The 23405-nt window shown below is 45.6% G+C and overlaps 1 protein-coding gene across 4 annotated transcripts in view; it reads left to right on the top strand.

Annotated features, from left to right (window-relative positions):
- NVL (nuclear VCP like) overlaps window positions 1-23405 on the top strand; it is a 1303574-nt gene that overhangs the window by 389972 nt on the left and 890197 nt on the right. For all 4 annotated transcript variants that reach the window (XM_069608641.1, XM_069608644.1, XM_069608642.1 and 1 more), the window contains exons 10-11: window positions 5236-5337; window positions 17292-17409. In XM_069608641.1, coding sequence (XP_069464742.1) covers window positions 5236-5337; window positions 17292-17409 — 220 coding nt within the window. The remainder of the gene's footprint in view (window positions 1-5235; window positions 5338-17291; window positions 17410-23405) is intronic.

Here is a 23405-nt window from a genome sequence, read left to right as displayed (position 1 = left end):
TCAATTGCTATGATTCAGGCAAACACTGACTCATGGTTTCTAAGTAAAAGAATATATATTTATTTACTCAACAGTTGTATAACGTTTCACTATCATAAAGCAGTCTAAAAATCACACTCTTAAATACACCACACCACTCCCAATAAGTTCCAGACAAGTTAAGCTCGCAAAATGAAGTGGGAGCAAAATGGCACTCTAGCATTTTAAAAGGGAGGGAAAGACAAAGTTAGGTAGAAATTGAACCACACAAACAGGTAAGTACTCGGGGCAATTGAGCAAGAGGAACTACAGTGATAGAATCAGCTAGAAAAGGCTTAGGGCCATAGTCAATGGAACAAAAGTCTTTTGCTCAAGATTCACAGTTCAGGGTAATTCGCAGTAAAGTTCGTGCCATGGGTTCCGGACGAAGTTGGTTGGCAGAAAAGTTAGTGTTAAAAGAAGAGAAGGACAAGCCCCCCGGATTGACGAAGGTTTTTACACACTTTCACCGCGGCTGCACGAAACGAGCAACCGGGTTTGCACAGTACCTTTAAAAGCTAGTAGCTGTAGCTGAGGCAGACGTTCCTGGTAGTTCCTGCAGGCTCACGGTTCCTGAAGCAACTGTCGGACTGACAAGAAGTAGGAAGACGGGAGGGTCCTGCACTACCCAGGGAAGAAACCAGCAACAGAGCAAAGCAGCGAATTGTAACGCTCACCTGATTCCCACGGAGGCGCTGGTTTTGGCAGGAAGGTGTCTGTGACCCGAAAAGTGATGTGCAGGACTCGATTTGCTTCTGGGGCCGAACCTCTTCGCACTGTGTGTCGAACTCGAAGAGTGAGATTTCTGCAGGTGAAAGAATATGGGGGTTAATGATCTGGGTTGTTGAATGTCCCTCTCTCTCTCTTCTTAGCTTCTCCGTAGACCCCCGAGGTCAACGTGCTCACCTTAGATAGGTGAATGCTGGACTCTCCATCTGCGTCTGGTGCAGGGTGCCGTTGCCAGTTCCTTCACTGGTGAAACATAGGCCTCTTGAAATCAGAGGATCGCTACCGTCAACTGCACGAGCGGTGAGTTTCTGGACACCTTTTTAGTCCTTTTAGTCTTTAGGTGCGCGGGCACGTTAATATAGAACAGGACTCTGTATAATGCTTTTTCCTATTTGTCTTGCAGGGCTCTTGAGATAGGAGATGGTGTGAAGAGAGCCGAAGTTGGAGCCAGAGCCTTGGAATGAAGCGCTTGGAAATGCGTAAGTAAATGCAAGCGCTCTAACTGTCTCTTTTCCCTTGCAGCTGTGAGTTTGTGCTGAAGAGATGCTGGAAAACGCCGGAGTATTTGCAGGCGTTCTACTGTGGCGAGCGCGATGGACGTGAGTAAATACCTGTCTAATGTCTCTTCGTTTGTCTTTCAGATGCTGGGTTGCAGCGTTGAAGAAATCCGGAATTCGCGGAGTGCCGGTAAGTAATAACAATGCTTTTGTCTTCACAGGCGGAGGTGCAGCGTGAAGAAATGTTCGCTGCCGATGGATCAGGTGAGGAAAGCGCTGCGTGTAAAGGTTGCAGTGCTAACTTGTTGTTTCTTGTCTTTGCAGGTGCTGCTGTATACTGGATACAGGAGTGGTAAGTATTGTTCTTGCAGGTTCAGGATCGGAAGGAAGAAAGGCTGGAACAGACTCGGTGAGCGTTCTGCTGCAGATGCAGAATAACGCGAAGCACGTTTGTTCAATCGGGTGTGGTTTAAATAGCCTTGGAGTGATGAGGCGTCTTCCTCCACGGCCCCGCCTAGGTAAGAAAAGAGTTCCAGTTCCAGAAGAGTTCCCGTGTTGTATACAGGGAGTGGAGCTTGCCCCACCCAGGTAAGAAAGTAGTTCCTGTTCAGAGGATTCCTATGTGGCTGGTAAGTAAGCAGCATGGTCTGCTGCAGGTAAGTCCACCCAAGCATCTTCATACATATTATGAGCCCGGCGCTTCCAGTGCCGGGACCGATGGCTTTGATGAGCCTGGTGCCACCGGCGCCAGGACAAGGTCCAAAAGGTCCCAGTGGGGACCGGCTGGTGCCTAAGATAACGGTTAGGGGCCTGCTTCCAAGGACGTTGGGCTGTTCCTGACTCCTTGGAAGCAGTGATCATGACACGAATAAAAGGTGCGCTACTTAAAACCCAAGCAGGGTCCGACCTTCCTGGCTATCCGGCCCACTGTAGCTCTGTACAGCGAATTGGACCAGAGGAGAGGTCCTGGCTTGAAGTTTGGGTGAACTGGTTGGTCCCACCAGCTCAAGGGAAGAAGTTTCCTGGAGGATCTTCTGTCGTCAGATCCTGAAGATTCGGACCTGCAGCAGGGCTTCACTGGGTGGTTCAGTCATTGTAGGGGTCCTCTTCCATTAGCTCCTCGTTGGTTCTTTTGTTCCAGTGGCGACTCTGCCTTTCCAGTCCCAGAGACCTGCTTTTTATGCAGTTTTCCCCCATTCACACAGCCTGGCTGTCAATCACACAGCAGGATGGCTGTCCTGGCAAGGATAGTCACCCAGCCGATCAAACAGGAGTGCGACTTGGGTTACCAAGGGAACCCATGGCAGGGGTCCTAAGACCCCTCCCTCACATCCTGCCTACCCAGACTTTCAGGCGCCTTAAGGAGGGCTTCAGTGCAGAAGCCAGCAAAAAGACGGTGGACAAAGGAACCAAACCTGGTTTGGCACGCAGAGTAAAACACGAAAGACTTTTACAACAAGAAATGGCGAATAAACCCGGCCAGAGTAATATTAAAATCGATATGGTCAAGCGGGTTTAAGTTCGAGGCTAATATAGTAGCCTAAAACAATACCATGGTTACATATGATAACCGCGGTATAAAAAATAGGGTACTTACCACTGCCACCAGCCAAGTCTTGATGTAAAGGGAGCGAAACAGTGCTCCAAGAGAAACAGACAACAATGGATAAGAATTAACCCTTTCCAATACTCTATGTAAGATGGGGTGTACTGGGTCTGTGGTTTAAAGAGACTACATAAAGTTAATGTCAACTTTACATGTTTCGGGGAGACAGTAGTAATGTCAACTTTACATGTTTCGGGGAGACAGTAGTCAGTCCCAGAAAAATGGAGTCAGTGGGAAGTCTAAAAGACAACCCTGTGTTACTTAACTGAAGGTGCTGTGTAACGCACATAAAAATGATGCACATGGAGTAGGTGAGGCTCCAGAGCCCAAGATCACACAAATGGTAAAAACACAAATAGCAAAACACATGTAAGAGTGGGAAAAAAAGGATCACACACTTACCAGGTGAAAAAAATAAATCCTAGTAATCCAGCAAAGCTGCTGAGGGACTCATTAGGTAAGGGAAATCAGCCATTTATGAGAATTCTCCCTAGCAGTAAAAATACCATTGATAAGATCCAAATACTACAGAACAATGCCATGAGAACAGCTCAGGGCACAGCAAGAAGTGAACACATTTTTGAGGTAAGAAGGCAGATCAAATGGTTGTCAATCAGCAACAAAATACTGCTCAAAACTGCATCACTGACTCACAAATGCCTTAACGATGCTGCTCCACGCTATCTCGTGGAGAGAATTAACAGAATTACTAGCTGACCCACCACGTCTGCTAACTCAAATTGCTTAGTAGTACTTAGATGTAAAATGACTAATGCTGGGGGGGCGGGGGTCAGCTTCCCAGTCAAAGCAGCACAGTTATGGAACTCTCTCCCCCTCTCCCTAAGGGCGGATCAAACCTTTCTCAACTTCAGATTTAACACTATTAAATGATTTTGAGAAAATGACCAATAACCTATCACACTGATTGCCCCTCATCAGTATGTATACATAGCTTTACATATTAGCTCTAACTTTATAGTGTATCTGATAACGTTTGCATATGTTGTTTATTAATACTGTAAATTTGGTATCTATAGACTGTCTTGATCTATTGTATGTATATAATCTAGTAGCTTTAACTCTATATATTATCTCCTAATGTTTGAAATTGTCGAATATTCATACTGTGAATCTTGCGTTCATTGACCGCCCTGATCTAGTGCTTGTATATATTAATTGCCAGTTCCCTAGTGGCAGCGCATTGGAAAACCTTTGTATACTTATTCTTGTAACCCATGTAACACTAAGCTGAAAGTATACATGTATCTTCTTGTCTTCTGCGCCCTGATACCTCCGGGTCCGGTGCACATTACAAATTAACAAACAATAACCATAGGGACTGATCAGTGCCCCTAAAGGATGAGCTTAGCTAGGCAAGGGAAGCGAAAAGTCCTCACTTGCCTCCGAAATTCCGGACACGTTTAAGATGGCAGAACATTTCAGGGGGAGGGTTGAAGGTGGAGGGGGCAGTAGATAAATCTCTATGGGGGAAGCGGCAAAAAGAAAATCTTTACTAACACTACTCCATACAGTTTGCTTATTGGGCTGCCTGGGGCAATGGGCCACTCTAAATCAGTCCAAACCTCTATGAAGGGTGCAGGTCTGGGCTCAGGTTGAGGTCATCTTTGCACGATGGACATGTTAGACCTGACACTTGTTTTCCACATACAAAGGTATGGCCCAAGAGAAAACAGCTGAGAGTAGGACTTAAAAAGACTTAGTCCCCTGATGGCTACCATACTGGTACATTGTGCTGCTAATGAGCTACATTTGGTTGTACCTTTGCCAAACGTAAATTACAGCTGCCACCAGCCAACTCCCCAATATTAGTGTAGTGTGATTACAGGGCTGTTCCCCACTCTTAAAAAGCACTCCGATCCTAGGAGAACTTTGAATTACCATACGACAGACCGCATAGGGAAAAGTGTTGCAGGGACACTTCAATCAAAGTGCCTCTGACCACAAATAAATGTCAGAGATCTAGAAAAAACTAAAGAGGGGGACGGGGGAGAGAACCGCAGAACCCTCAAAATGTAATTTGTCCAAAACATCTTTGAGTTCAAATGCAAATATTTCAAATTTTAAAAAGCATACTACAAGATTACCTAATTTCATTGTTGGCCATGCAGGTTCCTTTAAGTAATCCAGGTTATTGGTCAAATGCTTGATAGAACATACACATGCATTAAAGCCACACTATCCCTAAATGATGCATCTGTTAGCTGTTACCCCTAATTGTTTATCACCAGGCATAGTTGCATGATTAGGAAAAATTAACTTGAATGGATCAGATTGGCATTCTCAATATTGCTCTCTAATCACTTTTGGTTACACAACTGCTTTGTTTCATGACAACTTACGTTTCCATTGCACCTTCTCTTTCAGGAACTTGATCTGCCAATACTAAAAGTTGCAGCTACAGAGATGGTGTCTGGGGTTTCTGGTGAATCTGAGCAGAAATTAAGAGAGCTGTTTGATCAAGCTGTGGTGAGTTAAGAATGGAGTTTGCTTTTAGCATGTATCTGTAATATTTTCACAGGACTGCTAAACTGACCTCTGTACCGGAATCTACAACAGGATTGTTCTGAGTTGATCATAGTTTTTCCTTTTGATTTAGTACATTTGATTACTTTTCCAACAGTTTTCATAATAGCAATTATTATTTTGTTTAAGAACCATATTAGTGTCGTAAAATTAATATTCAGTGTAATACAGGCCTACCAACAAAGGAAGAGATGTTTCATTAGTCTCACCTGTGATGCCAAGGGCTACGTGCATTTAAGTCCAAATGTTTCTACGTTGGAAAATGGGTAAATATCTTTTTCTTTTATTTCAGTGTTTACCAGTTTACAATAAATTTGTACACTGCATTGTTTTATAATGAAAACAATAGAATATATACAATTCTTGACCATACATTTACACATCCAAAGCAGAAATGAATCAGCAAATACACCATCCCAAATTTCTCGCCAATCACATTCCCCCTGATGAAGGATCTTTTCCAGCTCATTGAAGATTACTCCCACTAGTTTAGACAAACCAAGTATCAAGACCTGGTTTGAGGTCATCATGAGCCTATCCCAAAGTGAGTATGTCAGGCCTGATGAGGGTGAGTGCAAACAAGGGCCTAGCAACCTGATTCCCTCACTCGGGAGCAACGGACATTCCAATATTAGATGGAATAATGAGTCCACCCGAGCCTGGCTACATGATCGACACCCTCATAGTTGTAATGGGTGGGCAAGCCTAGGGCCCATAACTTCTAATGTGGGACGAGGGTTGAGCCGAAATTTTAAGTAACAGTCCCTAAGCTTCTGCAATGGTAATTTGGCCAGATATTCTTAGTTTAAACCTGGGGGCATAATAGATTTGTTTTCCTTTAAATAGCTTTAGTCTTTCCAAATCTGCCGCATCCATGATTTCATTCCATCATAGAATCCTCTTTTTCTTCAAATCCTCAAATCATATCGCGTCTCCCCCACCAAGGGATATTGTGTCCTGAAGACAGCCTTATACTATAGCCTAGTTTTGAGTAATCCAAGAAGGTTGAAAGTAGAATATCAAGGCTAGAAACATATTCAACTGTTGACATTGCTGTTTGAGGGCTGTTTATGTGAAATGAAAAGTCACTCATAGGTTACTAACACCACCTTTGTCTGCAAAAAAGAAAGCGATTTTGAGCAGTTAAAAATGAAACTGCTCAAGAAAGATTAGGATTCATTTTGTGTACATGTTTTAAGTGATTTTGGTTTTATTGATACCAGTGCATGACCAAGAGGTCTATGTTCTTTGAATGTCTGTATGAATAAATCTAACTGTATATTGCTTGACTGACCATTACCATTCTTTATATTTGTTTAGTAAGATGGTATCATCACTCTTTGTGTCAGTAATTGTCTCCAGTTAAGTGCAACCAGAAGGGTTGCTTTTTTGGAATCTGTTTTTACATGATGTTGCAATGTCCTCATCAAAAAAAAACCCTGTATCAAAAAAGAGGACCTTCTGTGCTCCTTTAGTGTGTACTTTATGACATCCATACAGACACTGAAGGGGATCGGATCGGAAGGAATATCAATACTATGATGGTGATTAGGATGATGCGGCAGAGGTGTATACTATGCCTTCTCCAATTCAACAGGATTACCCAGTGCCTGATTCCCCAGTAGATAATCAGCCCTTACTCAAATACTTACCGATCAAAACAGCTGAGCACTTCGGTATTTAAACTCGGGAGACTCAGCAAGACAAAGATTTTCTCGAAGATATCCTGGGAGACAAAAAAAGCTGCCGTCCAGTTTATACCCGTTTTAAAGTCTGTCCAGAGAAGAAGCCAACATTCACTGGAGACACACAATCAAACAAGGGCAGTAAACTAGCGGATAGAGAAACTGTTCAGCTCGGTGTCGTCTGATCATTAATATATTCGGGGACAGCTTAAGCCGGATTCGCTAGTTGTCACAACTACTCGAAAAAGGGCAGGTACACCACTAGCTTCTTCAGAGGTTCCCCCAGACAAAGAGCGCAAGAAGCTCTATACCATGGGGATGAACATTGCAACTTTGGCAGCGTTTCAAACTAGGATCGCCAACAATTCCACACTGTTGGCGAGCCATGACTGCCATAAAAGGGATGAGATTACGGCCCTCATCGACTCTGCTCCAGAGCCTTTAAAGTCTAGACTTGCCTCAGTAGCAGCGGAAGGCAAAACCACTGCCAGCAGCTTGCTAAAGAACAACTTCGACGCTGCAGATAATGCTGGCTGTATTATTGTGGAAGGAACCATTATCGAGCATGGCGCTTGGCTTCAAGCTTGAGACCCAGGCAACTTTACTCAACATGCCAGTGGAACCAACCGTACTATTCGGCAAATCGGTGGAGGACGTTCTGAAATCAGCCAAAGAGGAATATGATACCCTCAAATCCCTTGGGCAACTCACTAATAAACAACCTGGCCAAAGGGGCAGGAACCATTTTCGCTGTTTTTCGCAGCCAAAATTCCCAAAGAGGCTCCGGATACGGGCAAAATCAAAATTCATCATGGAACAACCAGGGTCCAGCGTCCCAGGGTTATCCAAGAGGCCAGTGCAGATCCTGCGGCTGGGGGAGAGCCTCCACATCTAGAGGTGGAGGAACGCCTCGCAAACAATGACAGCTATTTCGACAAGTGGAGGAGATTTGTTATTTGTGCCAGTCAAAACAAATAAACCCCATAGAATGTACCCCTTCACACATTCTAAATTATATTCTCCACTTGTTAGACTTGGGGTTAGTATTCCACTCTATAAAGGTCCACCTGGCGGGTTTATCAGCTTATACCACCTCTCAAAGTAAAGTATTGTGGTGGAAAATTCCAGTCATTAAGTCATTCATGGAGGGAGTAAAAAGACTCCACCCTCCAATTTCAAACCTACCGCCATGATGGGATCTCAATGTAGTACTAGCAAAGCTCATGGGGCCACCATTCGAGCCTATGCATAAGTCAAGTCTATTACTTCCATAAGAAGAGTTAATGAATTAAAAGCATTGTCGGTGCAGGACCCTTTCTTTATTATCCATAAAGATAAATTGGTTTTACGTACTCATCCTAGGTTCTCCCCTAAATTCACTTCCAAATTCCACATTAACCAATCTATTGAGCTTCCGGCTTTCCTTCCAGGAACCCACCAGCTCAACTGAGGTGAAACTCAACACGGTAGATGTGAGGAGGGTGGCCCTTTACCGGTTAAACAAGACCAGGCCGTTTAGGAAAACAGATCAATTTTTTGTCTCAGTAGCACCAGGCAGAGGAGGAGACCGCATTTCCTAAAATGCCATCTCCAGATGGATAGTCAGATATTCCAGATGGATGTATACAATTATGCTATTCATTATTTAAAGAAACACTGCCTTTTACACCAACAGCTCACTCCACAAGGTGCACTTGAGCTACTCTGGCTTATATCGTAAATGTCCCTTTAGACAGCATTTGCAAAGCGGCTACATGGAGCTCAGTACACACTTTCACTCAGCACTACTGTATTGACAACCATTCCAAAGCAGATACACAGGTGGGACAAGCGGTTCTAAAACATCTATTTGCCGCTGCTCCTTCTCACGACCACGTGATTTTTAATAGGTTCAAAACATACTTCCCCTCTTTTGAAAACCTATCTCTACCTTCAGGGGAGACACATTCATGTGAATAACATATAGATGGAATAATATTTGAAAGAATCCTAGTATTCTCATCAGACAGATCTCCCACCATGCTAGATTGTTAGGCACTTATTGTCCTGAAAAAATAGACCCAGTGCAATATATTCATCACTATTCATATATTGATGATTGATTGATATCTAAAAAAGATTGATATCTAAAAAATAGACCCTTACATAACACACAGTGACTATGTCTAACTTGCTTCATTCTTCATAAAAAAACATTAAATCAGTAAAACGACACTGATGGCAAAACATAACAAAATCACACATTCTAAACGTGTCGTAAAACAACATATTTCCAACATGTTTCAGTTCTTCTTGCCCTCAAATGGCTGAACATTCGTCAGGGGAAATACATTTCGTAAAAATAGATTTCTTCAACACGGTGTAGTAGGGGTCATAGTGCATCAAAAATGGGATGCCGTAAAACCTCCAAATGGTACTTCATCAAAGGCGAAGTTCATTGTATTAATTCCGCATTTTGCCCCTTCAATCAGGCAATTATATATCTTGATGGCCCATTAATCGCCAAGGAATTTTGAATCACTGTAGATTCTTATGGAAGTCGCACATCCAATGGTAACCAAATTGGTCCAGTGTCAGTCTTTCAAAACAAGTTCCTTCCGGGACCCACACTGTGCGTTCAATGGCAATAATAAGTTTACTCTGCTGACTTGATTTCTGATGTACACATCAACAGATCCATAAGATCCCAGCTCCTATATTCTCCGGTATAAGCTTTAGGACCCCGCAAACAGGCAGGACTCCATGTCCGTATCCTTGTCCGCTTGCTTCCAACATGCAACGCTGTCCGGTTCACGTAATATGCAACCCTTCTCACGACCCAGCACGTTCTCCTAACACTGCTCGCTAATCTATTCATAACATGTGATCTAAGCAGATTCCACAAGCCTCAGAAGGGATACATTACTCACCGTAATCGTATTTCTGATGCTTGTATCTGCTTAGATTCATATGCGCCCACCCTTCCTTCCCCTGAGAAAAGGTGCATCGTTGTTATGAGCTTTCTGTCATCTATCTGCTTGGATACACCTGTACTCGCGCTACACTTCATGCAACCTCATGTCGGAACAAAAACAATCTGAGGGACCTCGACGCATGGGTACAGTGGACGTCACACTAGGGATAGTATAACTGGCACACCTTGTCGATGTCCCTTTTCGAGTTTTGAAAACAACAACTGTATTACTCTGCAGCTTCCACTAGATGTCGGACTATGCATAGCATGTGAATCTAAGCAGATACGAGCATCAGAAATACGATTACTGTGAGTAATGTATCACATATATATGTATATGTATATCTAATATGGGTTTAAAATGGTTTTGGATAGGGTTGAAGGGGTTAAAAACAGCCTCACACAAAAAAAGAATTCCGTGATTTTTGTTTTTCACATGTATTATTTTGGGGTAAAAAATCTATCGAAATTATTTTTTCCAGTAAAATCACATTGGGCCCTTTTTTCACCAATGACTCAGCCCCTGGTGCTCTCACAATGCATGGAATTCATATTTCTCTTTCGTCCTGGTGGCCTGGAAAAACTGGCTGCAAAAGATAGTTGTCACTTTAAGAAAATTGAAGGAGTAGGGCCTACATCAGGCGTGCGTCTCTCTACGCGCTGGGCCCGCACCTTACCCCTACATCAACATCATCCCACACCCAGTTCCTGTTTTTCTGCCTACTGGGCGGGTCGGAATTTTGCTGCGCTACAACTCCCTCCTTTTTTAGGGCATTCATTTTTGCTGTACATCCCTTCTTTCTTAGCTATTGGTCATTCATTTTTATTTCAATTCGTGATGCCTCCCTCTACTTAAGCCGTATGCGACAGGATTCAAGCAGTGCTTCCGTTGTCGGAAGCAATTCTCAGCAGCTGATCCCCATCATGTGTTTGGGTATAGATTACCCAGTGAGTACCTGTGTCTTTTGCTGTGAGATTCATCCGAGGTCTCGGCGGACTAGTCCTCTCTCCGTGTCACAGCTGGGACCAGTCCCGAAGATGACCGAAGACTTTGTGAGGATCAGGAAGGAGGCCGACATCGGTAAGAGGGGGGGACTATACCTTCAGGTGAGGTATGTGTTTCTGTACCAGCCTTCGGTACACAAGGGAAGACCGCCTCCTCAGTTCCAGGGTCTTCACAGGACCGTTTAGGGGGAAACCCCGGGCGTGTTCACCTGAGAGTACGTCTGGGTGGGAAAACACTAGTACCTCTAGGTGGGAAAGGGTCTGAAAAAATCCACCCGATACCAGAAATATTATTTACACCAGACAAAATTATTACGGTACCAAGGATACCCTCTAATGCCTCCAGTAAACTGAACAGACAAGGGTTCCTTCAAAGAGGCGTACACCTTCGGGGTTGACTTGTTATGTTCCACTTCCCCTGTATCTGCTAAAGACGAGCTGGCTAATGCAGGTAAAATCTCCGGTACAGAAGGACAACATCTTATCCTTGGTAACCACAGTTGAGCCTTCAAGCTCCTTGTTACCGAAGAAGTCACATAAGTCCTCTGACAAGAGGCATAAACATTCTCACTCGGCATCCAGTCCCATACCGACTTCTCCAAGGAAGCATAAGCAGAAAAGAAATCGCCCGTTGCATCTATCTCTAATTCGGTACCTGAGAGTCAAAAAGATCATTCCATTCTAGTTTGATTCCGAAGACTTTGCTTCCACGGTTTTTATAGTTCCGCTGGAACAATTATTCATCACTCCTGTGAGAGTGAATTGACCTCAAATTTTGCCACAATTATCTCCTTAGTCTGAGGACAATTTGGCTCAACCAACTCGGGTTCCAGCACATTTTGGACCACAGCTGGTTTTAACTGATATCCATGTGCCTAGACCTCTTGGTTTTCAACATCTATGATCCAAACCATCTGTCTACCAGGGTTGACTCTACCACATCACCTTTTAGGTTACAAGAGCTCCAACCTAGTCCTTCTCAAATGGCGAATGGCATAACTAATACAGTACTGGAAACCATACTTTCTGAGCCCTTCTTGGAAGTTCTGGCTCAACGCATTATAGAGAAAATGTCGCCTATTATACCTCCTCCGGGATAAGTGCCCACCGATCCTATTCCTGAGCCAATCACTGTCAGTTGACAACGATGATTCAGCTCCTCGTCCAAGAAACAAAACATTTCCAAAGATTCTGACAGATTCAGATGAATATCTGCTCCGTCACCATCTAAGGTGTTTCATGAGATTGTGGCGAAAGCCATGCAGGCCTTGGAAATCATTCCTAAGGATATGCCTGAAACGGCTGGTGTTTTTGGTAAACTGACATCTCAGCAGTCTAGAAATCCAATTCCAATGGATTTATCTGTTCTAGAGCAAGCATTAGCATGTTGGGGAAAACCCTCATTCAGATCAGCACATCTCCAAAGCTTTAGACACCAAGTATAAGGTGCCTAAGGAAGAGCTTTTCATACTTATGGGACGTCTTCCTGCACAATTTGCATAGTTTCAGCGGCCGTAGGCACCAAGGGAAAAGGCCCTTTTCCATCTCCAGATCCTGATAAGAATGCAAAAGCATGGGGGGCAGAAGGTAAAAAGTCCTACACTAATGCTACCTTACAACTCTGGCAAGTAAACACTGCTACAGTTTTATTTTTTTAAACTTTATTTTTTGAGCTTGACAGTACAACAGAAGAGCGAGCAATAAATGAGTATTGGCATTTACAATTTTTGTCACAATCAGTCGACATGGAAAGTAAGCAATCAGGTGAAGAGTACCCCTCATTCAGCAGTATCTGAGACTCACATACTATACAATGTACAATGACTCTAGTTCAAGCGGAAACATTGGTAGGAGAAGGAGGTGCAGACAATGCATCTTCATTATTGGCTAAGATAGAAGAAATGTAAGAGCGGAACGGGGACCAGACGCTCCTGGGTTTAGATGCGGGGGGGTTGCCGGATTGCCCAAGCTTCCTCAGTGTCCGAGGCCTAGGTCATGGCGTGAAGCCACTGAACATGCGTAGGTGCCCGAGGGCGTAGCCAACATAACAGGATGCAGCGTGCAGCGAGAAGCATGCATAGCCCCGCCAATTTTTTTGAATCACGAACAAGACCATGGAATTTGTGAAAGAGACACAGCCTCGTGGATGGGGTTACATTGTGATCAAGGACATCAAACATTGTGGCACAACACTGCTACAGTTTTAGCAGGATTTAATATCCTTAATTGGGAGAACCTAGAACGCTTTACTGACATGCTCCATCGGGAAGCCACTGGTTAGTTTTCCTTTTGGGTTTCCGAAGGTAGAAAGGGGCCTATCAAACAGCGTCAAGTGGTAAAGGACCTCACCGATAGAACAGCAAGAAGGTCTGTAATGCAGTCATGCATGTCTATGCATGCAATTTATAAGCCTCTTCTCTTCACCAGGATATTCAAGAGAAAGTTCTCGACCTTCCTTTTGATGGCAAAACACTTTTGATCCTTTTGCTGATGAGGGCCTTCAAAAATGTAAAGCCAGTGTCACTGCCGCTAAAACCCTTAGCGCAATTTCGGTGAAACAACTATCACAAAACCTTAAATCATTCAAACCACGTCCTCAAGGAAATTGTTGCCCTGTCACATCCACAAAATCGTATTACTCTTCTAAGAATAGCAGATCTAGACCTAAATCTAAGTCGGGGCCTTCCCCTTTGTCAAATTCATCACAAGAACAAAAAAAGTCTATTTGACTTGCTTCTGGTAGCAGGAATGGTGTCCAACTTTCTTCCTCATTGGGAAAGCAGTACTCAAGAGGAATGGGTTTTGAATATTATTTGACATGGTTGCTGTCTTGCCCTTCCAGCTATTCTCCCACCCTCTCCCCCGAAGCTCCATAAATCTTCCCCAGAGCGCCTGGAAGAGATCCAAAAACTCCTTTCTTTAGGAGCGCCAGAATGGGTTCCTCAAGAGGAATTAGGTTGGGGGTTTTATTGACGTTACTTTCTGATCGCAAAGAAAACCAGCGGAAACTGGCCAATTCTAGACCTCTCAGATCTTAACCAGTTTCTGTTAATCAAAACCTTCCTCAGATTCTAGCCTCTCTTCATCTGAAAAATTGGATGGCATCTATAGATCTACAGGATGCATATTTTCACATTCACATCTTCAGAGATAGCCAGTTACTGAGGTTCACCATATGAAGGTCTCATTACCAATTCACATGTCTGGCCTTTGGACTCAACTCTGCTCAAATACATTCTGGGAACAGTGGCATCTTACCTTGGGTTAAGGACAGTACATCTATATCCTTACCTATATTTTTACCTAGACGACTGACTACTCAAGGCCCAGTCTCCGGAGGAATTGCTTCAAAAGACGCAATTTACATGCCACACTCTTTTAAACCTAGGGTTTTCCATAAACGTGTCAAAATCCAAACTCATCCCTTCTCAAAGGATCACTTTCCTAGGGGCAGTTGTAGATACTACTCTATGCAGAGCCTTCCCTCCCCCGGAACGAGTGGAATCAATTCAACAAGTGATTTTGAAGTTCCAAACACATCTGGTTCTAACAGCTTGGTGGTTTCAAAGGCTCTTGGGGTGAACGGCCTCTTGTATAAACCTAGTTCCATTTGCAAGGCTTTGTATGGGAACAGTTCAGTGGCATCTTGACAACTGGGACCAACTGTTGCATTCTCAGGAAATGAAAATTCAAATTCCAAAGCAAGTTCAGGACTCACTAATCTGGTAGAACTGGGTCTCCTTTTCAGCTTCCCCTTCACCAAATAGTTATTACAACAGACTCATCCCAGTACGTTTGGGGAGCCCATTCTGTAAGTCTAACAGCTCATGGCCTTTGGTCTTCTCAAGAAAAAAGGGACCACATAAATGTCCTGGGACTAAGAGCCATATTTCTCGCTCTAAAATAATGTCTTCCCTCACTTCATGGAAAGGTGGTGAAAATTCTCACGGACGATACCACTGCAATGTTCTATATCAACCAGCAGAGGGGTACTCGTTCCCTTCCTCTGTGTCTCCTTGCCGCGAAGATTTGGTTTTGGGCCAATCAGAATCCCATTTTCTTGTTGGCGTCCCATCTGGAGGGAAAGGAGAATGCCCTAGCAGACAAACTGAGCAGGTTACAGTCTGCTCCGCACGAGTGGGAGCTGAAACCGTCCGTAGCAAAGACGATATTTCAGATGTGGTGCCATCCATCAGTAGACCTCTTTGCCAACCAGAAAAATGCTCTATGTCCTCAGGTTGCGTTAAGGCAAGGTCAGGGTCTTCAGTCCCTGGGAGCTGCTCTGCACCTGGATTGGTCGAACCTTGCACTTTATGCTTTTCCACCTCGCCGATTGACACACAAAACACTGCTCAAATTCAAAACGTCACAGAATCTAACGATGATTCTTATAGCTCTGTTCTGGCCCTGCCAGATTGGGTTTCCAGACCTCCTGGGGTTAGCAAGGAGTTCCAAATTAGATCTCCCCAGGGATCTGTTGACTCAACAGAATGGGCAAGTTCTTCATCCCTCCCCTCAATTGCTGAACTTGAAGGCTTGGTTCCTGACAAACTAGCCTTCTCCCACTTACAATTGTCAGAGCAAAATCTAATTATCATGTCCACTTCCAGAAAGGCTTCTAGCAAGAAGCAATATCGTAGCAAATGGTTATGGTTCTGTCACTGGTGTTTAGACGGCAACCGTAACCCTCTAGAGGCTTCTATTGATAATGTCATGTCCTACATGTCTCATCTAATTTCCACAGGTGTCAAAGTGGACACTTGCAAACACTACTTATCAGCTATTGGAGTATACCTAAACAGAGAACATGTGTCTTTCTCTCTTTCAAACAGCCATTTGTAGGCTCTTTGAGGGCCTTTGCGTTTACATCCCCTTGTTAGTGAACCTCCACCTCAGTGGGATCTCAACGTAGTTTTGTCAGCTTTAATGCAAAAACCATTCAAGCTTATGGCATCATGCGAATTAGAATTCCTAACCTGGAAAACAGCATTTTTAGTAGCCATTACTTTGGCTACAAGAATTGGAGAACGCCAAGCTCTCTCCTCTAAGGAATCTTGTATAGTTTTCCATAAGAATAAAGTAGTCCTCCATACCGTCCCATCCTTTCAACCAAAAGTGGTTTCCGATTTTTATTTGATTCAAGATATGTCTTCCTATTTTTCTTCCCATGCTGCATGCTTCGACGATCGATTAGATATTACATTACCTAAACGTGTTAAGAATATTTTAGCTAGTAAGGACCAAACCATTCAGGAAAGCAGACCAGCTCTTCAATATTTAAGGTGGTCCATCTACTGGAAATAAAGCAGCTAAAGCTTCCATCGCCAGTTGGGTTGTTTCCTATATCTCCAAGGCTTGTAAAGCGAAAGGGTTTGTGACTCTTCTGAGACTTTGGGCTCATTCCACAAGAGCCACGGCAGCATCCGTAGCCTTCACCAGGCATGTTCCCATTTTAGAAAGCTGTAGAGCTGCTACCTGGGCTACCCCTCTTGCCTTTTGCAAGCATGATGCTATGGATACATCCTCTAAAAAGGATGCAAAATCCACCCAAGCGGTGCTCCGCAACTTGCTTGCCTGAATTCCATACATGCTGTCTCCTCCACCCTTACTTATTCGAAGGCTGTTTAGTCTGGTCCCTCCTTCACAACACCCACTCAGCCATCCCCTATAGTAAGCATATACTTAAAATTCTACTGCCTTCGGCGGAAACACAGGAACTGGTTGTGGAACGTTGGTGACGTAGGGGTAAGGTGTGGGCCCGGCGTGCGGAGGGTGCAAGCGTGACGTAGGCCCCACCGCTTCAGTTTTCTTAAAGTGACAGCTATCTTTTGCAACCAGCCTTTCTGGGCCGCCTACCAGTTGTGAATGAGGGAGAGCCTGGACTAAGAGAACCTGAATCGCCATGAAGGTAATTTTTTCAATATTTTGAATCAAATCAATTATTATCACCATAACATCCCCCCCCCGCACCTCCAGTGGTGCTTAGCCAGTGATGCAGTCACAATGTTAGATATTCTTTTTTTACTACATGATTACGTAATCTTGCCGAAGATGGTAGCTTCTTACAATACTAGAACTATACAAAGTAAAAGAAGGTCTGTCATTTTTTTAAATGTAAGTTCATTGCTTTTGCTTTGGGTCAAAGTTCATGAATGTGACACAATGTTTATCAGTGTTGTGCATCTTCCGTTTCTAACCTTTTATATAATGCAGCTTGAATAATCTGATAGCTGTGGGTGTTTTTTACTTTCCAGTCGAGCGCACCTTGCATACTGTTCATCGATGAAATTGATGCTATCACTCCAAAAAGGGAAGTAGCCTCGAAGGACATGGAGCGGAGGATTGTGGCCCAGCTGCTCACCTGCATGGATGGTAAGTGAAATACCATTCACCCCCTGCTAGGAGAGGGCATTTTTGTTTGCCATTATTGGCTTGCTTTGGGGTTGTACGGGAGATGTTGTATAGGCCTTATTTCTGGGGCCTAGATATATCGATTTATCCTGGTTTAAAGGGTGCTTCCTCTGTAGTTGTAAATACTTAATTTCAGATTGCATCATTTACAACATAAACTCTCCATACAAACATGCACAAATTAGACACATTAAAAAGTGATATTACAGTTATCTTAAAATGTGCTGAAAGCACTTTAAAAAGTCCTGCAAGTAATACTTAACATTTTCTTTCCAAACGTTTAAACGAAGCAGAGACATATTCACATAAATCAGTTACAAAATGTACATCAACACAAAACAAAAACTATTGCAGCCGAGACTGGCATAATATTACAAATAAAATGCCTTCTGAGCCACTGCCTTCTTAGATCTAATAATTTTGTGCAAATGAGCAAAACATGAGGTAGATCCTTATCGCACCGCTACCGCAGGTACAATATCTACTCTTAAATTGCTATGACATCCGACCCTTTAATGGCAAGACATTTAATCTTACCATAGTTAGAATACATCTTAGAGTAGGTGACCAAATAGAGCTCACTGAGACAATCGCGTTCTAGCTTTCTTCCTTTCATTTTTAGATATTGCCTAGTGATCAAACCCTCCTTGAGATGCTTAATTTCTCCAGCATTGGATCTTTCATGGATTCACATGCTGTGAATATTTCCTGTCGTCAGGCTGGGAAACCTCGGTAACTTTAACTTAGTGTTTTCCTATGGAAAACTACGACACTTCAGTGTCCTCTCAGCGTTCTTTTTGGGTGCGTCAGGCTACACCAATAGGATGTCTGATATAAATAGCCCTGCCCCCGCGGCTACCCTTCAGATTTCAACCGTCTCCAAACTTTTGGGATCACGTTGTATTTCTCTTCGTGGTTTGCACATGCGTTTTTGTATCCGGCCAGTATGCCATCTGTGGCCCAGAAAAAATCGCTTTAGGCCTTGTGCTACCTGCGGCCTGAAGGTGTTCGAAGGGGATAGTCATATGGATTGTCTCTGTCTATACCCCCATCATTCGTCGGATGCCTGTGAGTTATACCAAGAGTTTTCGCAGAAGACTTTGAAGGACCGCAACCGCCAGCTCATCTGTTGGCTGAACCAGGGCACTTACCTGGCTTTGGAGGTGGGTTTGGCCCGGGGGAGCTAGTCTTCGGTGATGGCTGGGAAGGCCCCTGCGCACTGACAGGTGGCAGCGGCAGAACCTGCCCGCTAAGAATCAACAGTCGGAGTTGCTGTTAGGCAGAAACCTGTGCAGTTCCCTCTGGGACCACTGCAAAAGATTTAAGACTACAGGTGTTGGCAGTAAACCCACTTGGTAGCAGTCTGCACCACACAGATTCACTGTGGTAGCTGTGGCTGAGCAGTCAGACTTCCCTCAAGAAGAGTTAGACAGTATACAGAGGATACACAATAGGTACAGAGGCCTAGTAGTACAAGCAAACACTGACCAGAGCTAGGTGTAAAAGTATAAACTTATTTATTAAAGACACACTCATAAATTACACAAGCACAGAAGAAGGGAAGAAAGTCAAAACACAGTTACTATTACTCATATGTACATCCCTAATCATTTGTTGGACAATTCTAAGTTAACACCACTTATTTTCAACCAGAGGTGAGCGCTTAACGTTAGATGGTACTCCAACAAGTTAGAAAAAAAAGGGAGGGAAAAGGCAGAAATACGAGAGCAGTATGGTAAAACACTTTTCACATAAGGTTAGAAAAGGCAGGTAATTGTGGAACAAGGAAAATTAGTTCGGGGCCCACTTTAGAGGGAGCCAGGCGAAAATATGCCCAAGATCACACAATGTCACAAGTCTTTGCAGGTGAGTAGAAAAGGTTTTACTACGTTTTCCGAAAAGTTTAGTTAGGGTGTCCCAGGCCTACCCAGGTTCGAGAGCCGAGGACTAAATCTACCCCGTACAATCGGTGGCAAGGGAGGCCGGTCGGAACACAGTACCTTTAAAAGTGGAAAGGATCCTCCAGCGGTGGTAGTCGTTCCTGGTAGTGGGTGCAAGTCGCGGCGTCGTCCCGAGGAAGAGGTGATCTCGACGTGGAGGACAGCTGAAGGTCGTTGCACTACCAGGGATGAGGCCAGCCGTGGAGTTTTCCGCACACAAAGGGTTTTACCCCTCTTTCGCGGTTGAGGTAAAAAGTGGTATCCCGGTTGCCAGGGTGCTTGGCACAGGCAAGGCGGCCACGAGATGCTTCGGGACGGCGAAAAGAAGGCAGCAACTGGTTGTCCCCACCAGTTAAGGGAAGAAGACTCTCCGGCGGGAGATCTCCTCTGTCGACGGGAGAGTGGCGAGACGGTTCCGCAGGGCTCCACCGGTGGTGTCGTCTTGGCAGGTCGGCTCGGCTTCTCCCTCTTCGGCTTCTTAGGTCCTGTGGCGACTTCTGAAGAACCAGTCCCAAAAACCCTGCTTTTATGCAGCAAACCCCCATTCATGCAGCCTAGCTGTCACTCAAACATGCTAAGTGGTGAGCGGGGTGGCTCACCACTTGGGCCAATCACACTAGAGTGCGACATGAGTTGGCAAGGCAACTCAGTCCAGGGTGCCGAAACCCCCTCCCACACTCCCTGTGGTACCCAGACAGAATGGCACCACTTTGGAGGGCTTCTGTGCAGAAGCCCGCCAAAAGTGGAACAAAGGCTCGACTTGGGTTCAGGGTCACTGAAGTGAACCTAGACTCCATTTTGGCGGCGAGTTCTGGCAAGAATCCCAACCGGTGAATTTATATTAAATAAATAAGCCGGCGGTATCTTAACATTGCACCAAAAAGTGGGGCATTAAAAACAATGGGAAATCCCATTGGGAAATATTCCGGTGGAATATTTCTGTGGTATCCACTGCCACCAGCCAGAACTCGGCGAGGGGGGACGGGACAGTACCCCCTCGACAACAGACCCAGGGGCAATCTAATTGCCCCTACCAGTACTTCCACAGTAAGATGGTTTGTACTGGCTAAGTTCCTAAGTTAAGACTAGTAAAGTCAATGGTAACTTTACTGACCCAGGGAGACAGTAGTCCGTCCCAGGGTGTGGAGTCTATGATTGGGGGTCTCTAAGACACCCCTGTGTTACTGCACTGAGGGTGCGGTGTAACACACGTTCCAAAAACCAATGATGGCCTATGGGGAAAATTACCCCCTAGCCCATAAGCACACAGCAAGTCACAGAAAACACTCTCAAGTCATGTCCAGGAGTGAGGGTAAAAGAGTCTCACTCCTGGCAGGAGAAAAAATAAACCCCAAAAATCCAGCAAAGCTGCTGGGGGACTCACTAGGTTAGGAAATTCAGCCTAAACAGAGAATTCTCCCTAACAGTTGCCAACGTCAGAGGTGGTGGGAGGTAGCAAGTCCTCTAAGTCCAGGTCACATCACTCGAAAGGGGCGAGTGGCTCTTCGCTGTCCAAGTTGGATCGGCCAGACAAGTCGAAGGTGCCCAGTGGAAAGCCAGAGAACTTGAAGGCGTTGGACAGAGGACTAGCGAAGCCGAGGGAGTCTTCCTCCTCGAAACACTCATCGTTTAAAGACCATCATAGATCTTCGTCCAGCCGGGATTCGTGGAAGCACTGTTCGGCTCTGCTTCACCCGAGAAATCGAAGCCTGTGGAGGCCTCGGTTCCGACGAGGAGAGTGTTGTCGACGGATGTTCCCTCGTCGACGTTGGCAGTACGATCTGCTCTTCCGCCGTCGACTGTGGTGTCGTCGGCCCCATCCACGGCTATTACTGACAGTGGCCCACTGTTGTCGTCGGCGCAGATGGATTCGGAGGGTTGTTGCCGATTGGAGGACCGGTGAAATCTGCCGGCTTTGCACCCATGCTTCCAGTGGACATTCTGCAACAGGAACCGGCTGCGTACTGTTTCCTCGGGAATAGAGGAGGAACAGTAGCCGATTTTCGATCTGGCGGCTCTGGGTCTGTATGGTGCACTCCTGTCTACGTCGAGTGGGGTGGAATACGCTCCAGTCGTTGGGGAAACTGGATGCGAGGCTTCCGCCTCCGCCGAGCCCGGTGGCTCCAGTGGTTGAGTGTGTGCCTGGTGAGGCCCCTAGGTTGCCTCCGGTGCGGTTGCCATTGCCGGTTGGGTTGGACTGTCCAGAAGTCATCCTGAAGAAGGGGAGTTGACAGATTCGGATCAGGAGAGTGCTCCGCTTGATACCCTGTCGACAGTGTCTTCATCACCAATGAGCGACGATGCATGCGATATGGATCCTGAGGTGGAGCAGCCTAGTAGCCCAGCGCAACCATCTCCGCTGGATGATGTTGAGGCTTTCCACGCCATGATGGCGAAGGCGTGTCAGGAGTTTGGTCTGGCTCCTGAAGAAGGGTGAAAGGACTGCTTTCTCTTCGACCGTATGGGAAAGCGACAGAAGGCGGTCTTCTCGGTTCCGATTCTGGACCACGTGTGGCAGGAGGGTCTGTACACGATGCGCCACCCGTTTTCTGAACCTGCAGTGAAAGGACATCTACAAAAGAAGTTCAAGGCTCCCAAATGTCTCGTGTCGCAGCCCACGCCCCAGTCAGTGGTGTCGGCGGCGGCTAGCCAGAAGCCAACACAAATGAGTTACGTCCCCGGACAGTGAAGCCAGGAAGCAGGACACATTTGGGGAAGAAGGTCCTGACTGTGGGGGATACCACGGTTAAAGCTGCAAATTCCTTGGCTAGGTATGACGGGGGGATGTGGCACCGACTGGCCCCAATACTTGATCATCTCCTGGAGCAACACCGAAAGGAGGCAATGCTGCTGGTTCGGGAGGGTGAGGCGGCCTCCAACCACAGCATCAACATTGCAGTGGACCTGGCAGAGTCTGGTTTTAACCAAATCAATAATGGGCTTGTACTCTGGCGTCAGGCTTGGCTGAAATGCACAGATTTTAGCCCGGAAGTCCAACACAAAGTCGTGGATATGCCCTGTGAGGGTGAACTGTTCGGCGAAAAGATTGACGCCCTGAAGGGCATGAAGGAGGAAACTGAGACAGCGAAATCTTTAGGTTCCCTGCAGAGTGGCCGTCCTTTTCGTTCGTTTCGGGCCTTTTGTGAAGCCTCTGGTAATGCCCGGTTTGCCGCCTCCCGAGGTTATGGACGCTCCAGCTATTAGTCTCAAGGCTACAGGCGCTTGTTCCAGTCGGCTCAAAAGTGCAGAGACTTTCAAGCACAGCGTAAGACGGGTGCACATGCCTGGCTGCTAAAGGGAGGCATCTCAACAATAACTGCCATATGGGCAATATGCTGGAGGGCAGGGTGGCGAATCACGTTGACGCGTGGCAACTTATCACGTCAGACCGATGGGAGCTGGATACAGTACGTCTGGGCCACTGGTCGGAGTTTCGGCGTCCTCCCATCCCCATTCTGCCCGTGTATGTGGTGCAACCGCATCCTCCTGTCTTGCGGCAAGGGGTGGTCCTCCTGCTAGCGAAAGGGGCAATAGAATCAGTTCTAGTCTGAGTGGGACCCCGGGGTGTACTCCCGGTATTTGGTCATAAAAAAACGAATGGCAATTGGAGGCCAATTCTAGATCTTCGGCAACTAACAGGAATCTGCAACGCCTTAAGTTAAAGATGCTCACACTTCAGGAGGTCATCCTCTCAGTGCAACCGGGAGAGTTCCTCTCGTCGTTGGATCTGCAAGACTCCTACTTTCACATCCTGATGCGGCAAAAACACTGCAAGTTCCTGCGTTTTGTGGTCGGGGAAGATCATTACCAGTTTGTGTGCTCCCCTTTGGCCTGAAGTCATCTCCCAGGACATTCACAAAGTGCCTGGCTCTGGTGGCTGCCTTCCTCTGCAGAGAAGGCCATCATGTGTACCCCTACCTGGACGATTGGTTGGTAAGGGGTCTGTCACAGGAACGGACAATGGAGTCTCTCATGGCGACCATGGACCTGTTGCAACGGCTGGTATTCGCTGTCAAC

The sequence above is a fragment of the Ambystoma mexicanum genome, chromosome 4q (genome assembly GCF_040938575.1).
Source record: "Ambystoma mexicanum isolate Mex_15411 chromosome 4q, UKY_AmexF1_1, whole genome shotgun sequence".
In the NCBI taxonomy this organism is placed as follows: domain Eukaryota; kingdom Metazoa; phylum Chordata; class Amphibia; order Caudata; family Ambystomatidae; genus Ambystoma; species Ambystoma mexicanum.
Note: the sequence above shows the minus strand (reverse complement) of the source record. Positions and strands in the feature narration are given on the sequence as shown.